This window comes from Prionailurus bengalensis, chromosome A2 (genome assembly GCF_016509475.1).
Source record: "Prionailurus bengalensis isolate Pbe53 chromosome A2, Fcat_Pben_1.1_paternal_pri, whole genome shotgun sequence".
Lineage (NCBI taxonomy): Eukaryota > Metazoa > Chordata > Mammalia > Carnivora > Felidae > Prionailurus > Prionailurus bengalensis.
The window spans coordinates 74014272-74036721 of NC_057348.1; the positions used below are offsets into that span (position 1 = coordinate 74014272).

Here is a 22450-nt window from a genome sequence, read left to right on the forward strand (position 1 = left end):
TCCAAAATATCTTTTCAACATGTTATCAATATAAAACTATTAATGAGATATTTGCAGTTGTGCAGATTTTACATCTAGAGCATGTGTCAACCTGGAGTAGTCACATTTCAAGGGCCCAATAGCCACATTGCTGTCATTTTAGGTTTTGCAACTCTAAGTAGTAAAAGTACAGTAGTCCCCTTTGATTTTTTAATTAAAAAATTTTGTTTAAGTTTATTATTTCAGAGAGAGAGAGAGAGAGAGAACCTCAGGCAAACTCCATGCCCAGTGCACAGCCCCATGTTGGGCTTGATCCCACAACTCCAGGATCATGACCCAAGCTGAAATCAAAAGTAGGGCACTCAAACGACTGAGCCAACCAGGCACCCCAGGAGTCCCCTTTTATTTGCGGTTTTGCTTTCCACAGTTTCTCTTACCCACAGTCAACCATGGTCTGGAAGCACCTGACCCTCCTGCTGACGTCATCACAAGGTCAATGGTGGCTTAGTACTGCGTCACAGCGCCTACATCATGCACCTCACTTCATCTCTTCACACAGTATTTTAACATCCCACATCAGCACAAGGAGGATCAGTACATACAGTAAGATCCTTTGAAAGAGAGACCACATTCCCACAACTTTTATTATAGTCTGTTATCATAATTGTCCTATTTTATATTGCTAGTTATCATCGTTGATCCCTTACTGTGCCTAATTTGTAAAGTATACTTTACCATAGGTATGCACATAGAGGAAAAAGCACTCTGTACATAGTGTTCAGTGCCATCTGTGGCTGCAGGCGTCCAGTGAGGGGCTCGGAACATCTTTCCCGCAGATAAGGGAGACTATGGAAGTTCTTATTCACTTTGCACTTACAAAGTGTCGGGCACTCTGCTGGACATGTCCCATACAGTATCCCTTGTAATCCTTAAACGGCTCTATAAAATATCTGAGGAAGGCAGGTCACACAACTAGCAAGCTGTAGGGCTGGAATTAACCCAGGCCGGTGAGACTCACCACCTTTTACCTGTTACCTACTTACCCGTTAACCACTACTCTGTTAAGGCACAGTCACCGATGGGCAGAGATTTTCTCCCGATCAACCCTCCCCTGACCATTTAGCTCCTATATTCACCGGGCACCTCAAATCTTATCATTAACCAGACACGAGGGTTTTCAGTTGGGTAAATGCTCTTTATCTGGGCCTGGAAATGGTGCCAAGCACATCTTTGGCCCATCTCCTGTCAAGGTGCAGAAAATGGGATCTAATATTTGCTCTCACTCAGAGTCTCTTCAAAGTGAGGTGAAATGCAAGAGAGCAGCAACTTGCAAAAGAAAAGGGACAGGCTGCTAGCATTCAGCTTGGCACGCTGTAGCCATTTTCCCTCCTCTTGTCTATAACCATTGTTCAACTATTTGGCAAACTTCTATTTCTATCCTCTCCATAAAAGTCTCCCTCGTTGGGGAAGTCATACACCTTTCATGGTTTCGTAATAAACTGGAGGTGAGTACCAGTACGGAATCAAAGGAAATAAAACTCTAGTTGCTGCTGCTGCGAGGGCTGCCTTTTGAACGTGGCTTATACAATATTTCATCTGTGCTGACACCTTTCACTCTCAATTATTTGGCTGCTGTCAAAACAAATCAATCAAATTATAGCACTGTGTCTTCACGTTACCGTTCTATTGTAAGTTAGCGACATTAGCTTTGAAATATATAGAAGTATAAATTTTATCTCTATTATTTATTTAATGCAACTTTCTCCCCTGTGAGTTATTTTCCAAACACAGCAAACTCAAATTATCTTATGTCAAGTGTTGAATATATATATGTTCTGCTAAGAATTTCTAAAATAATGGCACACAGGGGAACCGAGATGCCTAAGAATGTTTTAATGGACCTGCATTTTGTGCTAATCCTAATCTGGTGACAAATGACAAACATACTGAGTTTCGTTTTGTTTTGTTTTGTTGTAAATTTTGGCTATACAGTGGGTGAGCATGATTGATTAATACAATTTGGGAGATAATACTAAAGCAAAAAAAAAAAAAAAAGGTTAATGTGGAACCAAAAGATGTTCAGTGACTAATTTTGCTAGCAATAAGACATACTTTTCCAACATAAGTAATTCTCGAAAATTAGAAGTATGGTATCTATACTACGGCTTTTCCCCAGCACAGGTGTCCTCCTCTATCCATACCCCATACCAAGGCCAATGCTGCTTCCTCTGCCCTGCATGGCTACAGTGGGCATGACCCAAAGTGCTTTAAAAAGAAGAATGGAGGGGGGAAAAAGACTCAAGTACTTTCATTTTGAGATTTTTAAGACTACAACTACATTTTTAAATAATAGATTTAAATCAGTGGAGTTACTTTCCAGCAAGACAGCAAACCCTGTTCAAGCTTTTAGGTACAAGCTCTTAAAATAGCTTCTTTATATATGGAAACTTGGCATGTCTTCAGAAGATAAAGAGCAAATTGACAGATACAATTTTTAGGCTCTTTCTTGTTGCACTCTGGCTATATAAGGGGTAAGCAACAGCCAGAAGCTCCAGTGTGAATGTGTCGATTATGTCCAAGGAAAGTTAATCCAAACCCAAAGAATTGCAGGCTAAGCCGGTGCAGAACAATCATGCACGTTGGGACTTCTCCTCGGTCTCGGCTGTGCCTGTATCTTCCTCTTCCAATGGCTTGACTCGTGATCCTTCCCTAACCTCTTCTTTCCCAGAAATGTCTTCCCTCCCTGGTTTCAGTCACACGTGTTGATGGTGTCTACATCAGGGTCTCCAGGGCCAATTCCATTCTGAGTTTCAGAACCATGTATTTTCAACTGGCCACTGGTATTTCCATTTAAAATTTCCATAGGCAATGAAGTCACATGTCAAATTAGCTAAACATCTCCCTGTCTTTCCTTTTATCCCTCTACATTTAATCCATCACCAAGTCCTACCAAACGCATCTTGTTAATGTCTCCTCAGTGAATCCTCTGCTCTTCATCATGGCCACCCGGACCCTTTCTCTCCCTGATTACTACGAAGGCCTCTTTTCTAACAAGACCGGAGTGCCTACCACAGTGCCACAGTGCCTGGAAAAGAGCAGATGCTTAGCAAGTATTTGTGAAATCCATCAATCAATCTTTGTGCACAGCTCAGGGCAAGAAATGAGGTTGAGCTTTTCTCTGGAGGGGCCAAGAAATGACAGCTGTGACCTCTCGCTGGAAATCTGCCCTTCAAGAATCACACGTGTACAAGAAGACCGGACTTTCTTGGCAACTCTACCTCTTCATTCTCTGAACATTGGCAGAGGGGAACGGAGGGGCCAACTCCCATCTCCTTACTTTCAGTACCTCCCCACTCCCTGCCCGCCTCCTCCACACTTTCCAAAAGATACAGAAGACTTCTTTATTTTGGTCCCAGAGGAAATTTGAACAAATAATCCCAGTCTCTCTCATCCTTGGTAATGGAGTAGGTTTGAGAAACATTCTGAGCACAATCTTTTCTGTTTTTATGTTCAGTGTCATTCTAGAGGCAGCCATCTTGGAAAAGAGCTCTGATGGCTGCCTTGGAATCTAATCCAGTTTGCACATCCTAGTGTAGACACTCCGCTGCATGCCATCAAGAGCCCTGATGGATTTACAGCCTTATTATGTACAAACTGGGGATCACATTACTTCCCTGCCTTTTGCTTTGAAAATAAATGCTTTGGCTTTGCTTTGACATTTATGTGGCAGCTGGAAACCATTATCCTTTGACAATGCTTTATTCCATTGACAGTATCTCTTAAATACACAGTATACTAGTCATACTCCTCATTCATGTGCTTCCAGTTTAATCCATACCCTAGTGCCTCAGTGACGCCTGCTTCAAGGATAATGTACTGCAGAACGGGCTTTCCAGGTATTTTAAATAAAAAGTCTGAAGCCTCGGAGATACGGAGGTTTGAAAAACTGCCGGAGTAAGACACATGCAACAACTTTCATAACTTCTTTACGGTGGATTTGGTATTATTGTATGGTGTGTCAGGTGGGGCTCTTCTGAATAACACCGCAAATATGAATTTATGCACTAGATATTTTTAATATTGGACTTTGTGACAGCAAGCCACCTATCAGAGGCTGAGAAATCATTGCATACGAAAAGCCTGAGTCCATTCTTCTTGTTTCTGTGGCAGGTGCTGCATTGCCCTTTCTGTGAGTGGTATTAGACCTCCGCTCTCATGTTCATGATGCCCTTGGGGACGACACTTTCTGGGTATGGACATCACTAGAATAGCACAAAAGTAAATTATTAGGGAAAGCAGCACCCATGGCCACCTACTGTTTCCTTCGTCAAGAATGATAGAATGCTCAGAAACACGTGCCTACCCCTCATCCACTCCCTGACTATAAATTATCCCTTGATCAATAAAATCAAGCACATTTAAAGGCAATTTTACTCGTATTAAAGATTGCTCATACATCATGAATGCATAGAGTTGTTTTGTGGTTGTAGTGTTAATTTGAGAATTAATCCACTTTGAGTTGAGGGATGCTTTTTTAAAAAGGTGGTTAGAAGGGCAAGACAGCAGACCCATAGACCCAACCTTGTCAATGCTAATAATGATGCTTTGGATATGACTTTTAACTTTAATGAATACAAAGTATTCTGATTTTGGAATAATACTTATTAATGAAGAAATTTAAAGAAGGAAAACATCATCCATAATTTCTTGCTGTCTAGAATCTGCCAGTAACACTTTGTTGTATACAGTAGTTTTCTTTCCTCTCTCTGTGGGGTGTGTGGCTGTGTGTTTGGATTTCTTTCAAACAACTGGAGTCAAATTGTGTGCATGTAAAAATCTGTGTTATTTTAATGTTCACTTGTGCATCTGAGAAATACAGCCATTAACACTTTCTTTAATGGGAAAACTTGAGTCTCTCGTCTCCATGAAGCTTTCCCTAGCTTTCATTTTATTAGCAGATTTGTACTCACATATTCTTTTTTAAAGTTTATTTATTTTTGAGAGAGAGAGAGAGAAAGGGAGTCGAGTGGGGGAGGGGCAGAAACTCAGGGTGACAGAGGACCTGAAGTAAGCTCTGTGCTGACAGCAGAGAGCCTGATGTGGGGCTCGAACTCACAAAAGGTGAGTTTGTGACCTAAGCCAAAGTCAACTAGACACTTAAGCAACTGAGCCACCCAGGAGCCCCATACATATTCTTTTTTATGTTTTAACATTAAGTTGGTGTTTTAATTTTTTTTTAACGCTTATTTATTATTGAGAGACAGAGACAGAGTATGAGCATGGGAGGGTCAGAGAGAGGGGGAGACACAGAATCTGAAGCAGGCCCTAGGCTCTGAGCTGGTAGCACAGAGCCCAATGCGGGGCTTAAACTCATAGACTGCAAGATCATGACCTAAGCCACAGTCAGAGGCTTAAATGATTGAGCCACCCAAGCACCCCTAAGTTGGTGTTTTATTGGTATTTTATAAGCACCATACCATATACTTCCCTTTTTTTAAAAAACAGGTATATTTTACATACAGTAAGATTCACCCTTTCTAGCATGCAGTTTAACAAACACATGGAGTCCTGTAACCTCCATCATGATCGAGACAGAGAACTGTCTCATCAGCCTCCCAAATTCCCTTGCACTGCTTTATAGTCAACTCCTTCCCCCCAGTGCCTACCCCTGGTCACCACTGATCTCTTTCCGTCCCCATCATTTTGCCTTTTCCTGAATGTTACATAAAAGGAGTCATATTTGGGGCACCTGGGTGGCTCAGTTGGTTAAGCATCTGACTTCACCTCAGGTCATGATCTCACGGTCTGTGAGTTTGAGCCCCACATGGGGCTCTTTGCTGACAGCTCAGAGCTTGGAGCCTGTTTCCAGATTCTGTGTCTCCCTCTCTCTCTCTGCCCCTCCCCTGCTCGTGCACTCTCTCTGTCTCAAAAATAAATAAACATTAAAAAAAAAATTTTAAAAAGGAGTCATACTTTTACATGTGTACATGTGCTATTTTGTAAAGTCCCCAATTGTTCCATAAATATATTTATTGTTTGAATTCTACTACTTTATGATATTATTACTGAGTTGTATTCAAAGGAACCCATGGATAGCCCGTTTTACCTAATGGTCTCACCTAATGGGTTCACCTAATGGAATGGTAAACTCTTGGTGTTGGAAGGAATCTTAAAGTTGACCTAAGTCAAATACTCATGGAGGGTATCTTCAGTGCAGTGGGGGTTGAACAGTGTAGCACCTTGTAATATAGCTTCCAATCATGTGCTCGAGAAACACCCTCCGCTTTAGGGGTATCCTCATTCCCATTGGCAGCAGGCTTGATCAAGACACGAATGGAAGTGATGTAAGCCACTTCTGAGCCAAAGATTTGGAAGTCATTGTGTTTCTGCTGTTCTTTCTTCCCTGTGTGATGAGAAAGGCCTATTCCAGGAAGAGGGTGCTTCTTCAGCCTGGACCCTAGAAAGAGGATGTTCAGCAATGCCACTGCTGACCTGCAGCCAACATGTATTATGAAATAAACACAGAAATAAACCTCTGTGGTACCTCACTGAGACCGTGTGCTTGTTAGTTACTGTGGTACAACCTAGTGAACCCAAAAGATGCCCAGTGTCCTGTCCACCAGTTCGGTTCCACAGTTCTTCATTGGGAATCTGTGTGATGAACTTTTCTCAGCATCTGGAACTTTAATCTGGGATACTCTTCCCCCAGATATTATATAGCTTTGTCCCTCGTGTCCTTTGGGTCTCTGTCCAGTGGAAAGACTGATGCTGATGACCCTGTGTCATCATGTCCCCATGCCTGCCACCCTTCATTGCTTCATTCTCCTTTACATCCTGCATGAGCACAGTGCCTTCAGAGTCTCTCTTTGTTTTGTTTCCTGTTATACCCTAAGCTGAGATCATGACCTAATATGCTATGAAAGCTCAGTAGGTATACATTGAGTAAATAAATAAAATTAGTGAAAAGCAAAAAAGAAAAAAAAAGACCTTGTTTCTTGTTAAGCTGATATGACTCTGTTTACTGTCAGATAATTGAAAGTATGGAATGTGGGGGTGCCTTGGCAGCTCAGTTGGTTAAGCTTCCAACTCTTGGTTTTGGTTCAAGTCATGGTCTCTCAGTCATGGGATTGAGCCCTGCATCGGGCTCTGTTCTCAGAGTGCAGCTTGCTTGAGATTCTCTCTCTCTCTACCCCTCCCCTGATTTCACTCTCTCTCTTTCAATAAATAAATAAACAGATAAATAAGTGTATGAATGTGATGTGCCTCCCCTTTGACTTGTCCCATAGGTCCGAATCTTCATCTAGGTTTCTTCTTTTTTTAAAAAACAGCATTTGGCCTTTCAGGTTTCTTGTATCCTAAGCTGCTTTGAGTCCTTGGCATTACATAAGCATTACTAGGGAAATGCAAACATATACCCATGAAAATATCATAGCAGAATTGCATCGCCTTTAGGTTTGCTCATCTCTTAACACATCGGGCCCTATGAGGCCGCTCAGCATGTACAGGAAAGGCATACAAGGCTCTCCAGTATTACCCCTTCCTGCTCCTCCAGTCTGATTTCTTGCCATTTCAGACTCCTAACCTTCACTTGAACAATAACGAAAACTGTTCAGAGGACCCTCATGCCTTATTCTCTACACTGAATGTTCTCTTTACTTCTCTTCACTTGACTGAGTCCTGGTTTAAAATCCATCCATCCATCCATCCATTCTCTATCCATCTTTTTGATCACTTATTATGAGCCAGGCACTGTTCCAGTTCTTGGGCCACATCACTGAACCAAACAAAGATGCTTCTTGTAGGACATACGTCCTAAGGGCAGGACTAGATAAACACTACATATTATTAACACACTATATGTAGATATCATCCCCTAGAGCATCAGGGCTAAGCATCAGGATGCTGCCTCCACTGTCCTAGGTGGCTGCAGTAAAAGGAAGGGAGGAAGGAAGGAAGGAAGGAAGGAAGGAAGGAAGGAAAGAAGGGGGAGAGAAAAGAAGACAAGACAAGATAAGAAAGACTCAACAATTTCTGAGATTTTAAATCTATGTAGAAGGTAGTAAGTGCTATGGACAGGTAAATGAAGGAAATCAGGTCAGAGGAAACAGGGGTATTGGGGACAGTGAGGGAGGAAGTAGGCTGATGCTTTCTGGGGAAACAGTCCTTCAGTCAGAGGAAGTGATCTGTGCAAAGGCCCTTGGGTAGGTGCATGTTTAGAGAACACCAAGGAGGTCAGAGTGCCCATACCCTGAGGCCGATTGAATTGAAACAGAGAACTGAGGGAGGGAAAAAGCAAAAATAAATTACACGGAAGATGTATGCCTTGGAAAAAACTTTGGCATCTGGAACTGACTGAAAGCAAAAAGATCAGAAGCATTCTCAGTTTCTGACAGAACCAGATTCCCAAGGAAGCTACAAATCTTTAACTATTGGAAACTTCAAGCAACCCCTTCGGCCCCCAAGCTTCCATAAGCCATACAGGGACTGAAGCATATTTCTCAATTTTCTCTTCAGATGTAGCTAAGAAAGATGATGGGCAGGGAAGAATCTCCCAGGGATATAGCAAAGGGCCAAGGAGAACAGTGGTCATGGATGCTTCCCAAGGGGTGTCCAATGGAGACAACTCTCTCTACCCCCAGGGCAGGGGAACTTCACCATGTCTGCCTGCTAGGATGTGGGCTGGTTATGGATTAACAGATTGTGGCGTCTTCTTACAATGTAATACTGCTTAGGAAAGAAATAAAGGAACCACTGACATACACGACAACACGGAAGAATCTCAAAAACATGATGCCGAGTGAAAAAAGCCAGACACGAAAGCATACGTACTGTAGGAATCGATGTATATGAAGTTCTAGAACAAACAAAATGAATCGAAAGTGATAGAAAGCAGATCAGAGTTGCCTGGTTTGAGGTAGGGGATTGACTACAAAGGGACACAAGGGAACCTTTGGGGGAAAATGAAATGTTTTCTGTATCAACTGTGGTGGATGGAGGTTGCATGGAGGCATAGAATTATCAAGACACATTGAGCTGTGTGCCACCTAAGATCCATGCATTTTATTGTACGTAAATGATACCTTGGTTAAAACAACAAGGACAAACAAAACAAACAAAAAGAAAATGTAATGCAATTTGCAGCCAAAATCCCCCAAACCGAAAGTATTCCCCATACTTTTCCCTGACTTGACTTTGGAGAGTGAGAGAAAATGAGGGCTGTTTTCCAGCCAGCACGAAGGGCAGGAAAACCCACCCTTGGCCTTGAGTTTTCAACTTGCCTTGAACCTAATTGCTTTTCCATGTTCAGGTTAAGCAGCACTCTCTAATGTATTTTTGGTCATTAATTTAAATGTTATGCTTGACTGAACTGGAATGTTCACACTTTGATATAAATCTCCTACGTAGCACGTTTATATTCTCCATTTATGTTGTCCACGGTGATTAGTGGGTTGTCTCAGTCTGTGCAATGAGAAAAGTCACTAACTTGAATCATCTGCCCTAAATGTGGACCCACCCCTGCTGTCCCATTAACCCCTCTGTGGCTTGTTGTCACTTGTTCCAACAAATATGAGGTTGTATTCGTCGACATTTCCTGCCTGAATCTTACAAAGGAAAAAACACAACACATTTGCGTGAGTTCCACATGGGGACTTTGTTTTGCCCCATCAAGTGATAATCCAGTTCCCACACTAGGACAAATGCACATTATATTTTTAGCACAGGTGTGTTTCAAAATAATAAGTAAACGGAAAACACCGACTTTGAAAGTTTATCACGTATGTGACAGAGCAGCCTTAGTCATTTTCTTTCTTTGAGCTTTCTGGTCATTGTTAGTCTCGTGTCACAGGTGTGGGTTTGCTGACAGTCACCTGAGAGTGAATCTCTGTGGGCAGCAGACAAAGGACACGGGAATGGAAAGATCCAGAGTGGTGATGGTGGGAGGTGCTTGGAAGGGGGCAGGGGCTCTCAAAGGTTAAGAGAGGAGAGAACGCAAATCTGTATCTACTTCATGTAGGGACATGGAGTGTTGAGGAGTAGGTCATTTCTAGGTCTTATCTGAGTTTAGAGCACTTGTGCCCTTGAATCCCAGCCAGAACTTCCACGGACCTCCCCTAAAATATTCAGAATCTAGACCCCACCCTTGGCATTTCTGAGTTCAGGGTATGTCTCAATCTCTTCCCATGCACACGGGAGGGCCTATTAGTCTGTGTAGGATTCCCAGTGGGCAGGCCACTCCCAGTGGCCTGCCTCCCCCAGTGCCCCTTCTACTTCTGAGGGAGGCCCTCATCATCTCCCATCTAATGTTTCCTTTTCTTTTTCTTTTTGTCTTCTGTCTAATATTTCTTAAGCATATTGCCCATGTTCCATACCATGTCATCCCAGCTCCCCCCTTCCATTCACATTACAGCTGACTGGACAGGAATGCACACTTCCACATGGGGCAGTCAATCTCTAGTCTGGCCAGTGACCTACAAGGTAGTCTAGAATGCCAAGTCTCAGCCCATTAGGAATTTGAATTTTGGAGAGTCTGAATTTTGACAGACGTGGAGATGGGCATCAAGATAGAGACGATGGAGACTGAAATAGCAACGGAGTGTTCCTGGGAGGTACATGAGTTGGGAAGATGCGTGGCCTCCAAGGAGACAGAATGGAATACGAGTGAGCCAAAATTATGGGCTAGGCAAAAGTCAACCAACACAATAGAGAAGAGTCACAGGGAGGAGCAGGAGAAGAGAGGAGACAGGTTATTAGTCACCCTAGAAGCGGGGACACATGCCTGTCTTCTCCAAGGGGAGAATGACACAGCCTGCAGCTTAATGATTCACTGTTATCTCTGATCTCCAAACCTCACTTCCAGGGTGCCACAGTCTGGGCTGCCAGCTGTTTCTGGGATTCTGCAAGATTTCTAACACCTTACTCCTGGCTGTTTCCTTACAAAAAGACCCCCTCATTGGTGCATCTCTTTCCTGCATGGAAGGATCTGAGGAGACAGGGAAAACAATCCCAGGCCATGCAAATGAGTTTTCTGCAGGGCAATATGATCTCTTTTTCATCAATGCAAAAGCTTTTGCTGGATAAAATCTCAGAGCAAGGACTTTAACAATGCTTCAACTGTGCAAGAGAACCCCTCTCTGTCTGGGGGATGCGAATGTCCTAACGGAAGCAATAAGTTAATTCCCAAACAAGTTATTCATTTCACTCTTTACCCTCAATAGAAGCCTCGGGTGGTCCGAGCAGGAAAATTAACAAGGGCGCTTATCACAGTCACATGGCTCCCCATCACCGGAGAATGATCGGAATCTGGAGAGGTTGCTGGAGATAATAGGGGATTTGCCAGATGAATTTTGGAAAAGCTCCTTAGACCAGGCTTTCTTAAACTGTAGTGTATCTAAGAATCTCCTGGGAATTTTTTTAAGAATGCAGATTCTGTTCAATGTGTCTGGGGTGGGGCCTGAGAGTCTGCTTTTTCTAACAAGCTCCAACAAGAGCTGATGCCATTAGTCTGGGAATGACACTCAGAGAAGCAGACAGTGATAGGACCCCTGCTGCCTGTGTGAAGAAAAGCCACTCATCGTAACAACATGTCATTAGTGCTCATTAAAATACATGCATGAGTCATGGCCTCTGAGGGTCTGAGAGCAATTCCATGTCACTTGATAGGGAACGTAAATGAAGCAGCTCTTAATCCCTTTAGTAAAGAAGAAGATACTTGAAAACTTATCCCCAAATTCCAAAAACCATTAAGAAACTGATGTCAGTATTTTTCTTTCTTAGCAAATTTGTAGTTTCGGGGCTAGAAGAACAGATAGGCTGAAGGACTAGGCAGGAAGGCTGGAGGATACTCAGAGATAATTGCAGCTGGCAGATTTACTTCATGAATAACCCTTAATGTTTCACAATGAGGAAGAGGGGAGCCATCCAGAACTCAGTGCATCACATGGAAACAGGTTCCACTTCAGACGAGTAGTTTAACACTTCAATCCCTCTCCCTCATACTGACTAATCACACTTGTTTTATAAAACCACGCAAGAAGGTGGGTATCTATTTGAGTTGTGCAGACTTACTAGTTGTTTCAAAAGACTCAATATTTTTTAATGTTTGTTTTTGAGAGAGAGAGAGTGGGGGGTTGGACAGAGAGAGAGGGAGACACAGACTCTGAATCAAAAGACTCTTAAAAGCCTTGGAAGTGACTATGTCCATTGTCTAGGGTGGACCATGGGGAGGGGCGGAGCATACATGGGTTGACTATACACATGAGTGTAAGGACTCCTTCTCAGGTATTGTAGACCATGTACAAGATTACTACCCCCGAAAGGGGGTGAGACTGGATTATGCCTGGGATTGGCTCAGTCTCAAAGTCAACCAGGAGCCCTGCAGATGCCTTTCCAGCCTGCCAACCATCCACTCACCATCCTTAGAATCCCACCGCCTTCTGTGGTATAACCTGGAAAACTACACAAGCCATGGACATTGCCTACAGATTGTCGAGGGCTGCAGTAGGTACCCTAAAGGTGGTGAGATCGTCCTTGGGTCGGATGCTGGCTGAATGCCAGGATGCCATTGGCATTATACTTCAGGAGGTGGACACTCATCTTGGGCACCATGGAGATTTGAGACATTTACCCAATTATCATCCTTATTGCCCCAGGACTTCTGGCAGGATGACCAACTCTTTTTTGTTTGCCTGGAACTTTCCTTGTCTCAGCAGAAGAAGCCACATATCCCCAGGAAATCCCCAGTCACCCGGTGAGGTCTGGGTGGTGAAGAAATCATGTGAGAAGATACAAAAGGAAGAGAAAAGCCCAAGGAGTTTTTCTGGATCCTAACAGTGACTTAGGAATTGGGATTTATTTGCAAAGTTATTAAAGGGAAAAGTATTAGAGGACAGGCTTGCATGTTAAGACTGATTAGGAAGGTTTTCCTATAACGGTCTGAGCTGCTACTGGAAGGTGTTTTATTTTAATGACCTCACCACTTGCGTTCCAACATCACTGAAATGACAAAGGGAGACATGTTCCCTTGTGTTTGTTTAGTAGATGAGAGCTTGACCATCAACTCCAATCCACTTTTGAAGGTGAGGCCGATAAGAAAATCGTGTAAGAAGCACCAAGAGATAAAAAGAGTTAGCACTCTCATTGAACCTACTTAATCAGGCCACAAACCTTAGAATTCATTTTCTGAAACCAAAGGTGTAAAAAGAACCAAATTCCACACTAATCCTAAATTTGATATTTAAAGAAAAGAGAGCCAGAGAAAATCTTGATGGAAGTCCACATTGGACCAGTCACTAACTTCAAGCTCTTAAAACAACCAGGCACTAAAATTCTAAGAATACCAAGCCATAATAAAGATATCATAAGCCTGATTGTTTGGACTCTGACTTTGGCGTCTGTTTTAACCAAGCAAGATTAATTCATGACCTAGGAGCTCCACGAGCTTATGTTTATTTATAATATTCAATATTCCCATAAGCACAAATGTTCCAAATGGAAGGTTGCATTTTGATAATGCCCATTTCTTCATTAAGATTTCATCATGCACCTACATTAGAAAGCCTCTCCCTACACTTTGTTACTTCTGCTTTTTACCTTGTTTATTCCTGCCTTATTTGCTTAATCTTGAGATCCTGGCTCCCAGGCACTCTCAAATTTGAAAGAAGTAAAGTTTGTGCATTAGCGTGTCCTGGGCATGCATGATTTATGAATGGCAGGTTTCCTGGCACAATTTAATGGTATAAGACAGACTTTGTTTTAAACATTAAAGTGAAAGTCACGAAGTGGCAACGCTAGGTGGGATATTAGAACATACAGTGTATAAGAAAGTTTGGGTCAAGAGTTAACCAGTTCTTATGTGGTCAATTTCTTAATCTATGGGCTGATGCTCTGGCCATAAGGAGCCCTGACATTTGACCAACTACCAAAAGTACTTTAAATTGTTATTCTGATAACTTACACAATTGAACTCTCACTCTGCAAAAAGACCCCACATTTTTTAATTGCTAAGATTCATATCAATGGAGAAAACAAACACCTTTCAGCAGTCCAAAACCAATTTGTCTTCTTTTTGTTAGGCATCCTAATAATATATTCAGGCCACTTTTCGCCATATAATTCTTCCTCTAACAGAATCTTTTGTAAATCAGTCTATCAACCAGTGTTACCAAATCTTTTAAAGAAAAGTGGAAACTTTTGTAGTACCAAGAGAACTATCCTTCCAGAGTAAAATGAGTTCAGCCATTGTTATATGCCCATGGAATATAAAGCCTCGATATACAAGTCTATCTTTCTCATCACAAAGTATGATCTCAAGTAAAACAATTTCTGTTTAATAATCGTAACTGAAAGTACTTAGTAAGTAAGATAATACTTAAATTAAGACTTCCAAATGGTACCTTGTATTTGAGATGTTCCAACCGCTTGCCACAGAAACAAATAATGCCTAACTGTTCTTTGCAGATGGCTATATTGAAGAACTCATGAGATCGTAACTCAGGTCCTCCAATAACAACACAATAATTTTACATCTAAATCTTTGATGTGTTGTGCAATGATTGCTCACAAGTGACTCCAGAAGACCTGAAAGGTTTCAAATCACTGTTAGGAAATAAGGACTGATAAAGCCCATGGTTTGACCAAGCTTGGGATTCACAGACCACTTGAAACTTTGCTGCCTACACAAGCCTTCCATCTCCTCAATAGTGGAAGTAACTCTGAACTACATTCGCCACTGGGCACTTGAGCACCTCAGAGAACACTGGCCAGTGGATTGAGCCCAACATGGCACATGGAGACAATGGGTTACCTTGTAGATTTTGCAATGGCAGAGTCATAATGCCTCCGGCCGCAGCTGCTGCTACCAGCCCTTGGATGTTGGTGAGATTCGCGGTAGGCAGTGTGAGGACCAGTCCTTGTTGTCCTCCTAGCTGTCCGGCCATGTTGAAGGGGATGAGGATAGGCTGGTTGAGGGCTGGCGTGCCTCCCGGCATCACGCCAGCGACAGCAGAGGCTAACTGTTGTGCTGTCAGAAGTGGCTGCAAGGAAACAGATAATCCTAGCTCACTTTCCAGTGGAACCAAGCAGGACATGGCCTTTTAGAGCATTTTCCTTTACTTAAGCAGGGTCAGAAATCTCCTGAACAAGTAGCAAACAAGCATGCTCTATTCCAAAATGAACTAGTAGAAAAAAAATTGAAATCACATTTATTTCTTTGGAAAATTTCATTTGGTCTGGATTTCTTTTCAGGACGTCAAATACCTTTTAAAGTAATACCTTACACTTATGTATTATACTTCCAATGAATTTTCATTTGATCTTACCCTTATATGTTTGAAATTCTCTGCTAATTTGTTCTGTGTTGTTCCAGAAAGAACTCATTGGCATCAGGGGATTTTTTTTTTTTTTTGGCTCAAAAGTAGCAATAAAATACTATTTTTTATTTATTAACTTATCAAAAATAATGTAAAAGAGTTACAGCATGCTGGTAAGTCTGTAGTGACACCATTATGTGGATTTAGGACATGTACTCAATCATAAGTCTTTTGGAAAGTAATTTGGAAATCTATATCAAGAATTGCAAAAATATTCAACCCCTTTTGACTCAGAACATACTCCAGGGATACAGCCTGAAGATATTATTCAAAAAGACAAAGGAGAGGCTCCTGGGTGGCTCAATTGGTGAACCATCCAAATCTCGGTTTTGGTTCAGGTCATGATCTCATGGTTCGTGAGTTCAAGCACCACATCGGGCTCTGCACTGAGAGGGCAGAGTGTGCTTTGGATTTTCTCATTCCCTCTCTCTCTGCCCCTCCTGCTCGCTCGCTCTCTCTCTCTCTCTCTCTCTCTCTCTCAGAATACATGAACTTAAAAAATTGTTTAAAAAATTGCAAAAAGACAAAAGATAAATGAAAATATGCATTACATTTTAAATATATATAAATGCTGAAGCATACTTTGTTATAATACTAAGCCTGACAAGATATAACCTAATCGTTAAAGTGGGTCATTATGGCACCTCTTTAGAAAAATGGAAAATGTTTATAAAATGAGAATACATTAAAAAACTGGATAATCATTAAGCAATGATAATGCAATCATTAAAATGGTGAAGTCGTGTGTGGATGATTAAGATATCTGAAAAAAAAAAACTACAGAAAAGCGAAAATATTTGATGTGGCTAATTTAGAAAATCTTTTATAGATGTCTCCTGTTATTACTCTAACATTCCTTGCTCAGTTCATACAACATTCCAAACATATGTTTGTATCCACTATTTATCCAATAGTCATTGTTTGATCTGGAAAGGCAGACTCATCAGTGTGAGCTTTGGGCCCCAGACATGTTTGAGCCCGAGTGTGGGCTTTCCACCAGGATGACCTAGGAGAGATTCTTGTCCTGGTCAGGCCAAATGACTAGAAGGTATTTGATCTTACAGTTCTTTATCTGCACTTTCGTTGCACCCTTTTGGGGAACCATGTGACACATAATCCCATGTCTATTTTTCTTCTAGTGGAACCAATACAAAACTCTTACTGTGGGGTTTCAACTTCTGTGTGTTTAATACAGAATTATTCCATAAAGTAAGAGGTAATTAAATACAGGCATAGCACAAAGCCTAATAAATTATAGCCGGGCACTATTCTAATATTGCTGTGCATGTGTTAGTGCAGTTGTCCTGCCAATGAGATCCAGAGAGATTAGTAACTTGCCCCAAGTCCCATATCTGGTGATTGTGGGGGGTTCATGTGAGGGCAGACTGCTTCAGAGCCCATGGCTCGCCCCTTTCTCACCATCCCCTCTCAATACACGGAAGTGTTTTAGAGAGGGATGAAGGGAGGAGGGCTGAACCCACCCTCTGGCCCCTGCCTGCAGCAACCCTGCGTGGCTCCTTCCAGGGAGGCTTCTGGACAAGCCCTGGGACATCAAGTAGCCTGGTTTTAGACAACTGGTCCAGACTCTACAGGCCTAGCTCCTGATGTATTTGTTAGACTCTACTCAATTTACAAAGTAACTGTCTCTCTTTAAAAAAAATAAAATAAAATTGGGAGCGCCTGGGTGGCTTAGTCGGTTGAGCGTCTGACTTCGGCTCAGGTCATGATCTCATAGTTTGTGAGTTTGAGCCCTGCATCAGGCTCTGTGCTGACAGCTCGGAGCCTGGAACCTGCTTCGGATTCTGTGTCTGCCCCTCCCATGCTCATGCTCTGTCTCTCTCTGTCTCTCAATAATAAGTAAAAATGTTAAAAAAAATTTTTTTTAATTACTCTAAAGACAAAATAAACGTATTTTTTAGGAATAAGTACAAAATTATAAACTGGTGCTCAGATCGCTGATGTGACACCACTGTCAACAGTAACATCAAAATAAGAAGGAAGGAAAATGACTGGTTCTTAGACTGTCCAGGACAAAGAGTTGGGGGTTTGAGCACGTAGTATTTTTTTTTTAAATTGAATCCTCAGGGTTAAAGCAGGGCATGCCTTCTCCCTTTGTCACGATGCCCACCCACGCTTCTCACTGTCTGGGTCTGTCATTCACTTATCTGACCCGGAGGCATGAGTTTGTCAGCCCTGGTATGTTCACACACACGCACACACACATACACACGCACACAGTGTCACAAGCATGAAATCAGAAAAGGTATGGCCGGAAGAAGCCGTCTTCCAAGATTCCCAGTAGAATCCTCTATGGGCTTCCATAGGCGAAGAGACACCTCCCCAGCCTTTCTGTCCTTGAGCACCGAGGCATCGTGGTGCTCAGACATTAGGACCCGAGACAGACATTAGGACTTGGTGGCAGCTGGAACAAGAAAGCCAAGACCACCACCCAAGCCCTTAAACTTGGGTTTTCAAGTCTTCAATTGGTGAGCCCTCAAAGTGCTGAAAGTGATTAATTTTCAGGAACAACCATGACAGCAAAAGAGAGAGAAAGGCTCACATATGAGCTTCTTTTCCCATAAAAACAGGTGAACTCTGAAAGCTTTCACATTAAATGACAGAGATAAAAAAAAAAAAAACAACACCAAAAAACAATAATAGCAAAGAGCCCAGCTTTTATAATTGTGTTCTACATCTCCATATAACCACACCAGGCTGCAAGAAACAAATATTGGACTTTAAAAAATAATGAATGTATTTCTTTATTAATGCAAGAGCTGTATGTGATGTACAGTATTGTCAAACCCAATAAGCTGAACTTGCATTAAAATTGCATTAACTTTTTTATATTAAATCACATCTTGTATTTCAAAAATGGCTATCGTAAGGTTGAAATAACTTAATTTTCTTCACACTCCAGTCATTAAAGTTTTACTTTCTAGAAGGCTGCATAGTAACCAACACGGTTGAAGTGGATTTCAAGGGAAAAAAAATATTCCAAATGATTAAAACCAATATTTCCTTTAAAAAGAGAGTTCTGTGAACACTTTTTTTCTTGATGGTATTTAATAAATAATGTAGTCACACAGTTTCCCATACGAAAATTTATCGCCATGTGTGCTCTGTTGGAGTTGATTGGATTTAACTCATTATTATTTATTTGGTTATTTATATGGTTGAACCACCCTAAACGCAGCCCTAATGGAAAGTAGTTGAGAGATACTGACCTGTGGCCCAACCGGGAAAGGGAGGTGGGTCTGACTGCCTTGGTGTTGGTCAGGAGTGCCTGGGTCTGATAGTGCTGGGTTTCCTCTGGCCCCTGGAATTCAAAACAGAAGCACTCCCTTAATATAAGATCCAGCCCGGGAATGCACATGACCCCGTTTTCCTGTGATGTCACATAACATTAAGGTACAGACATGCCAGAGTGGTTTATCAATAGCTCCAGTGCTCAAATCACTTGTCAACTGCATAAATTATGCTAACGGATATTCAGGATGGCCAGTCATTCCGGGAGGGAGAAGGCTGTGATGGGGGGGAACGCGACACCATCATCAGCCGCACTAACAGGCTTGCGTGAGCCATCATTTTGCATGGGGGATGCCAATGCGTTGCATGGGTGGGAGACTGCCTCCTTTATGCACAGGCGGGCAACAGCTAATCTAATTTCCCAAAGCCAGAGAAAGCGTGATCCCAGACATGACCAAGTACATCTATATTATCCCCTAATATGGCTTCATACCCTTAAGCCTTTTCTCCAGGCACATTTCAGACACCAAATCTCAGGAATGTGTTTTCCTAAAGACAGACTTTTGCAATCACCTTAGGTGACACCCTGAAGAGCATGTGGGTCTCCTGAAGCAAGTTTTCTGGATGCTAATTGAAACAGCATGAATTCCTCGCTAACTCCAGGGACCCCCCGCTATGCTAAGCACAGGACACAACTCACTTCCTTTGCTTGGAATCCTGTTGGACTCCAAAGCATGAAAAATGAAATGCCACCAAAAGAGCAAGTCTTTCAAACCTTGGTTTTTTTTTTTTAATTGTTTTTAAATGTTTATTTTTGAGAGAGAAAGAGACAGAGTGCGAGCAGTGGAGGGGCAGAGAGAGAGGGAGACACAGAATCCGAAGCAGGCTCCAGGCTCTGAGCTGTCAGCACAGAGCTGGACATGGGGTTCGAACTCATGAACGGTGAGATCATGACCTGAGCTCAAGTCGACGCTTAACTGACTGAGCCACCCGGGCGCCCCCAGACCTTCTTTTTTTAAAATTTTTTTTTCAATGTTTATTTTTTTATTTTTGGGACAGAGAGAGACAGAGCATGAACGGGGGAGGGGTAGAGAGAGAGGGAGACACAGAATCGGAAACAGGCTCCAGGCTCTGAGCCATCAGCCCAGAGCCCGACGCGGGGCTCGAGCTCACGGACCGCGAGATCGTGACCTGGCTGAAGTCGGACGCTTAACCGACTGCGCCACCCAGGCGTCCCAAGACCTTCTTAAACAGTACAACATCTCTGTCTGTGCTTCTGGCCATTGTTTCAGGACAGACAGGAGCAGGAGCGCAGCGGCAGTAACAATAAATAGATGAATAAGTAAGCAAAACAAAACAAAAAATAAATAAATAAAGCTAGCAGCAATTTTTGAAGGGTTTTACTTGGTAACTTTTGTTTTCTTGGTGGTTGAAATCCAATTCCAAGCCACCCTTAACGAGATCCTCTTTCCTGATGTTTGTCCTATGAATAGCAATTGGAAAAGACAATTCAAACCCTGTTTACTGGCAGGCCGTGGACGACCAAGAAAAAAAGATGATTCTGTCACGCTTATAAATTTTAAAGAAGGTATTATTGGCTCATTTAAAACAAATTCTTCTATATATTCTCCAAAGGGACAGACTTATAAATAATGGAAATGTGGGAAAAAAATACTCCAGCACATTAAGCTACAAATAAAATTGACTGCTACATATTATTCAATTGACTTCTATCTCCACTGTGAGGTGTCAATCATAACCACATTTTATAATAGGATTAAGCAATAAATGTGCAAAGCCATTATGCAGAACTCTGAAAATCTGATTAATTTGTAATATTTTTTTTGTGCAGAAAGTCAGGAATGGACATTGCTTGGGGAATACGTACAAGCGTTCTATTGAAATTCCTAAATTGATTTGGAACAAACTAATAAAAACACAGACTTGCTGACATTTTATAAAGTGAATTCTGTCAAAATATGTTTGGCATTTTAATGATCGCTGTCATTTAATAACAAGGGTAAGATGACCCATCATAAGATGCCAACAATTTCCTCATAATGTGCAGGAGACCTTTCTTCTAAATTTTTTATATGCGATTTACTCATTATGCTTGAGTAGCAGGGCACTTTAAACTGTGCACTATGCGGGGTGAATCTCATATGTTCTGTTCTTGTAGAACTAAGTCCAATTTCACCTTAAAATTCTCAGTAGAGCTTTATGGACTTTTATTGACCAAACCCAGCTCCCTAAGTGTGGTGTTTGGTCACTTAGGTATGTTCTCAAACAGCTAAAAATCCACTTTGGTGTAGTTTTTGAAGACACTTTAAAATTTGGGGTGGTTTCCTCATACTCACCGGGCATGGATTTTTACGTCAGACAGAGAAAGGAAAGTTTTACAAAACAAAGGAAAGGAGAAAGCCCCCTTTTCCACAATAAAAACGTGTGTATGTCTTAATTAAAAAAAAAAAAAAATTTCTATACTGTGTCAGGCCCTCCTGCCTCAAATTTCTTTCACGCGAACCAGGCTCACTTTTGGACCCTGTTCGTAATGATATGCCGTCGTAAGGTTTAGGATCTGGCCCATCCAGGCATTGTGTCATCAACACAGTGTGCTTGCTGCCCGTAACTTTACACCGATTACATTTGCTTACATTTTATTCTTTGTTGCTGGAGGCCCTCGCCAGCACACGGCAGCTTGTTTTGAGGCTGGTTATTCTCAGAAACCATGTTCAGCGCAGTACAGGGCAATTCCACACAATTTCATGTGTAAAATGAAGTCTTTCACAGGCTTTAGAGGAGATTATGTATGCTCTCCTGCTTGGATCAGAAAGTAATGTTTCTTCTTAATGCGCATCTCCATTTTCCCGAAACACATGTATCATGCTTAACCTTGTAGGACCATAAACTCATCTGTCTGGTCGGAAGGCAGTTCCCAAATTGGGGGCCTTATCGGAGCCAGAGGGGGGAATCCAGCAGTCAGAATGAATAGATGACACTGGCGAAGGGTTTCTAAGAGATTTGAAGCAGCACTTAGCCACGCGTTAGCAGAGATTTGAGGTCACCTATTTCCACGGCCAGGGACGTGAAAACATGAACTTAAACAAGCTGGGCAGGTTCCTCCGATCAGGATCCTAGGAAACATGCTACCTCTCTTGGAGATCAAGGATATCCAGAAAGCTCTCTGTGACCTGTTCTGAATTTAGTAGCCTGCACTTTTCAGGCAGTGCCTGCGAGCTTCAACAGAGCAGACTCACCACTGCACACCCAGGCCCTGATGCAGGCGTGTCATTTGCATCGATTGAATGCAATCAGTGGAAAGAGAGATTTGGCTTTTAATTTGGGGGTGGTAGAATTCCTATAAGATAGGCATTGGCATCCACCTGACTGTTTACTAGTGGTTAGTATAAACCTTGGAAATATCTTTAAATTATTAGCTTATTGGCAAAGTCCATCTCAATTCCAATTTAGATACAAAAAGCAGTTTGGGGTAGGGTGCCTGCGTGGTTCAGCTGGTTGAGTGTCTGACTCTTAATTTCAGCTCAGGTCGTGCTCCCGTGGTCGTGGGATCAAGTCCTGTGTTGGGTGCCATGCTGAGCATGGAGCCTGCTTAAGAGTCTTTCTGTCTCCCCCGCTCTGCCCCTCTCCCCCACTTTCTCTCTCTAAAATAAAATAATAAAATAAATATAATTTTAAAAAGAAAAAGCAGTTTGGTGTACAGGTTTCAAGCAAGGGCTCTTTTAAATTTTAAACTCTGCCTGGGTTTACCTCTGCCACTTAACCAGGTATGTGAACTTAGACTTGTTTTCCAACTTTTTTATGCATCAGCTATCTCCTGTAAAAGTTCAAAATAA

The 22450-nt window shown here is 42.1% G+C and overlaps 1 protein-coding gene across 1 annotated transcript in view; it reads right to left on the reverse strand.

The window, feature by feature from the left end:
* The window catches only part of POU6F2 (POU class 6 homeobox 2), a 387072-nt gene that overhangs the window by 248206 nt on the left and 116416 nt on the right, over window positions 1-22450 (reverse strand). Inside the window, exons 2-3 of the mRNA XM_043588527.1 lie at window positions 18575-18666; window positions 14783-15011 (exon numbers count right to left, since the gene is read on the reverse strand). Of these exons, the coding sequence (XP_043444462.1) occupies window positions 14783-15011; window positions 18575-18666 (321 nt within the window). The remainder of the gene's footprint in view (window positions 1-14782; window positions 15012-18574; window positions 18667-22450) is intronic.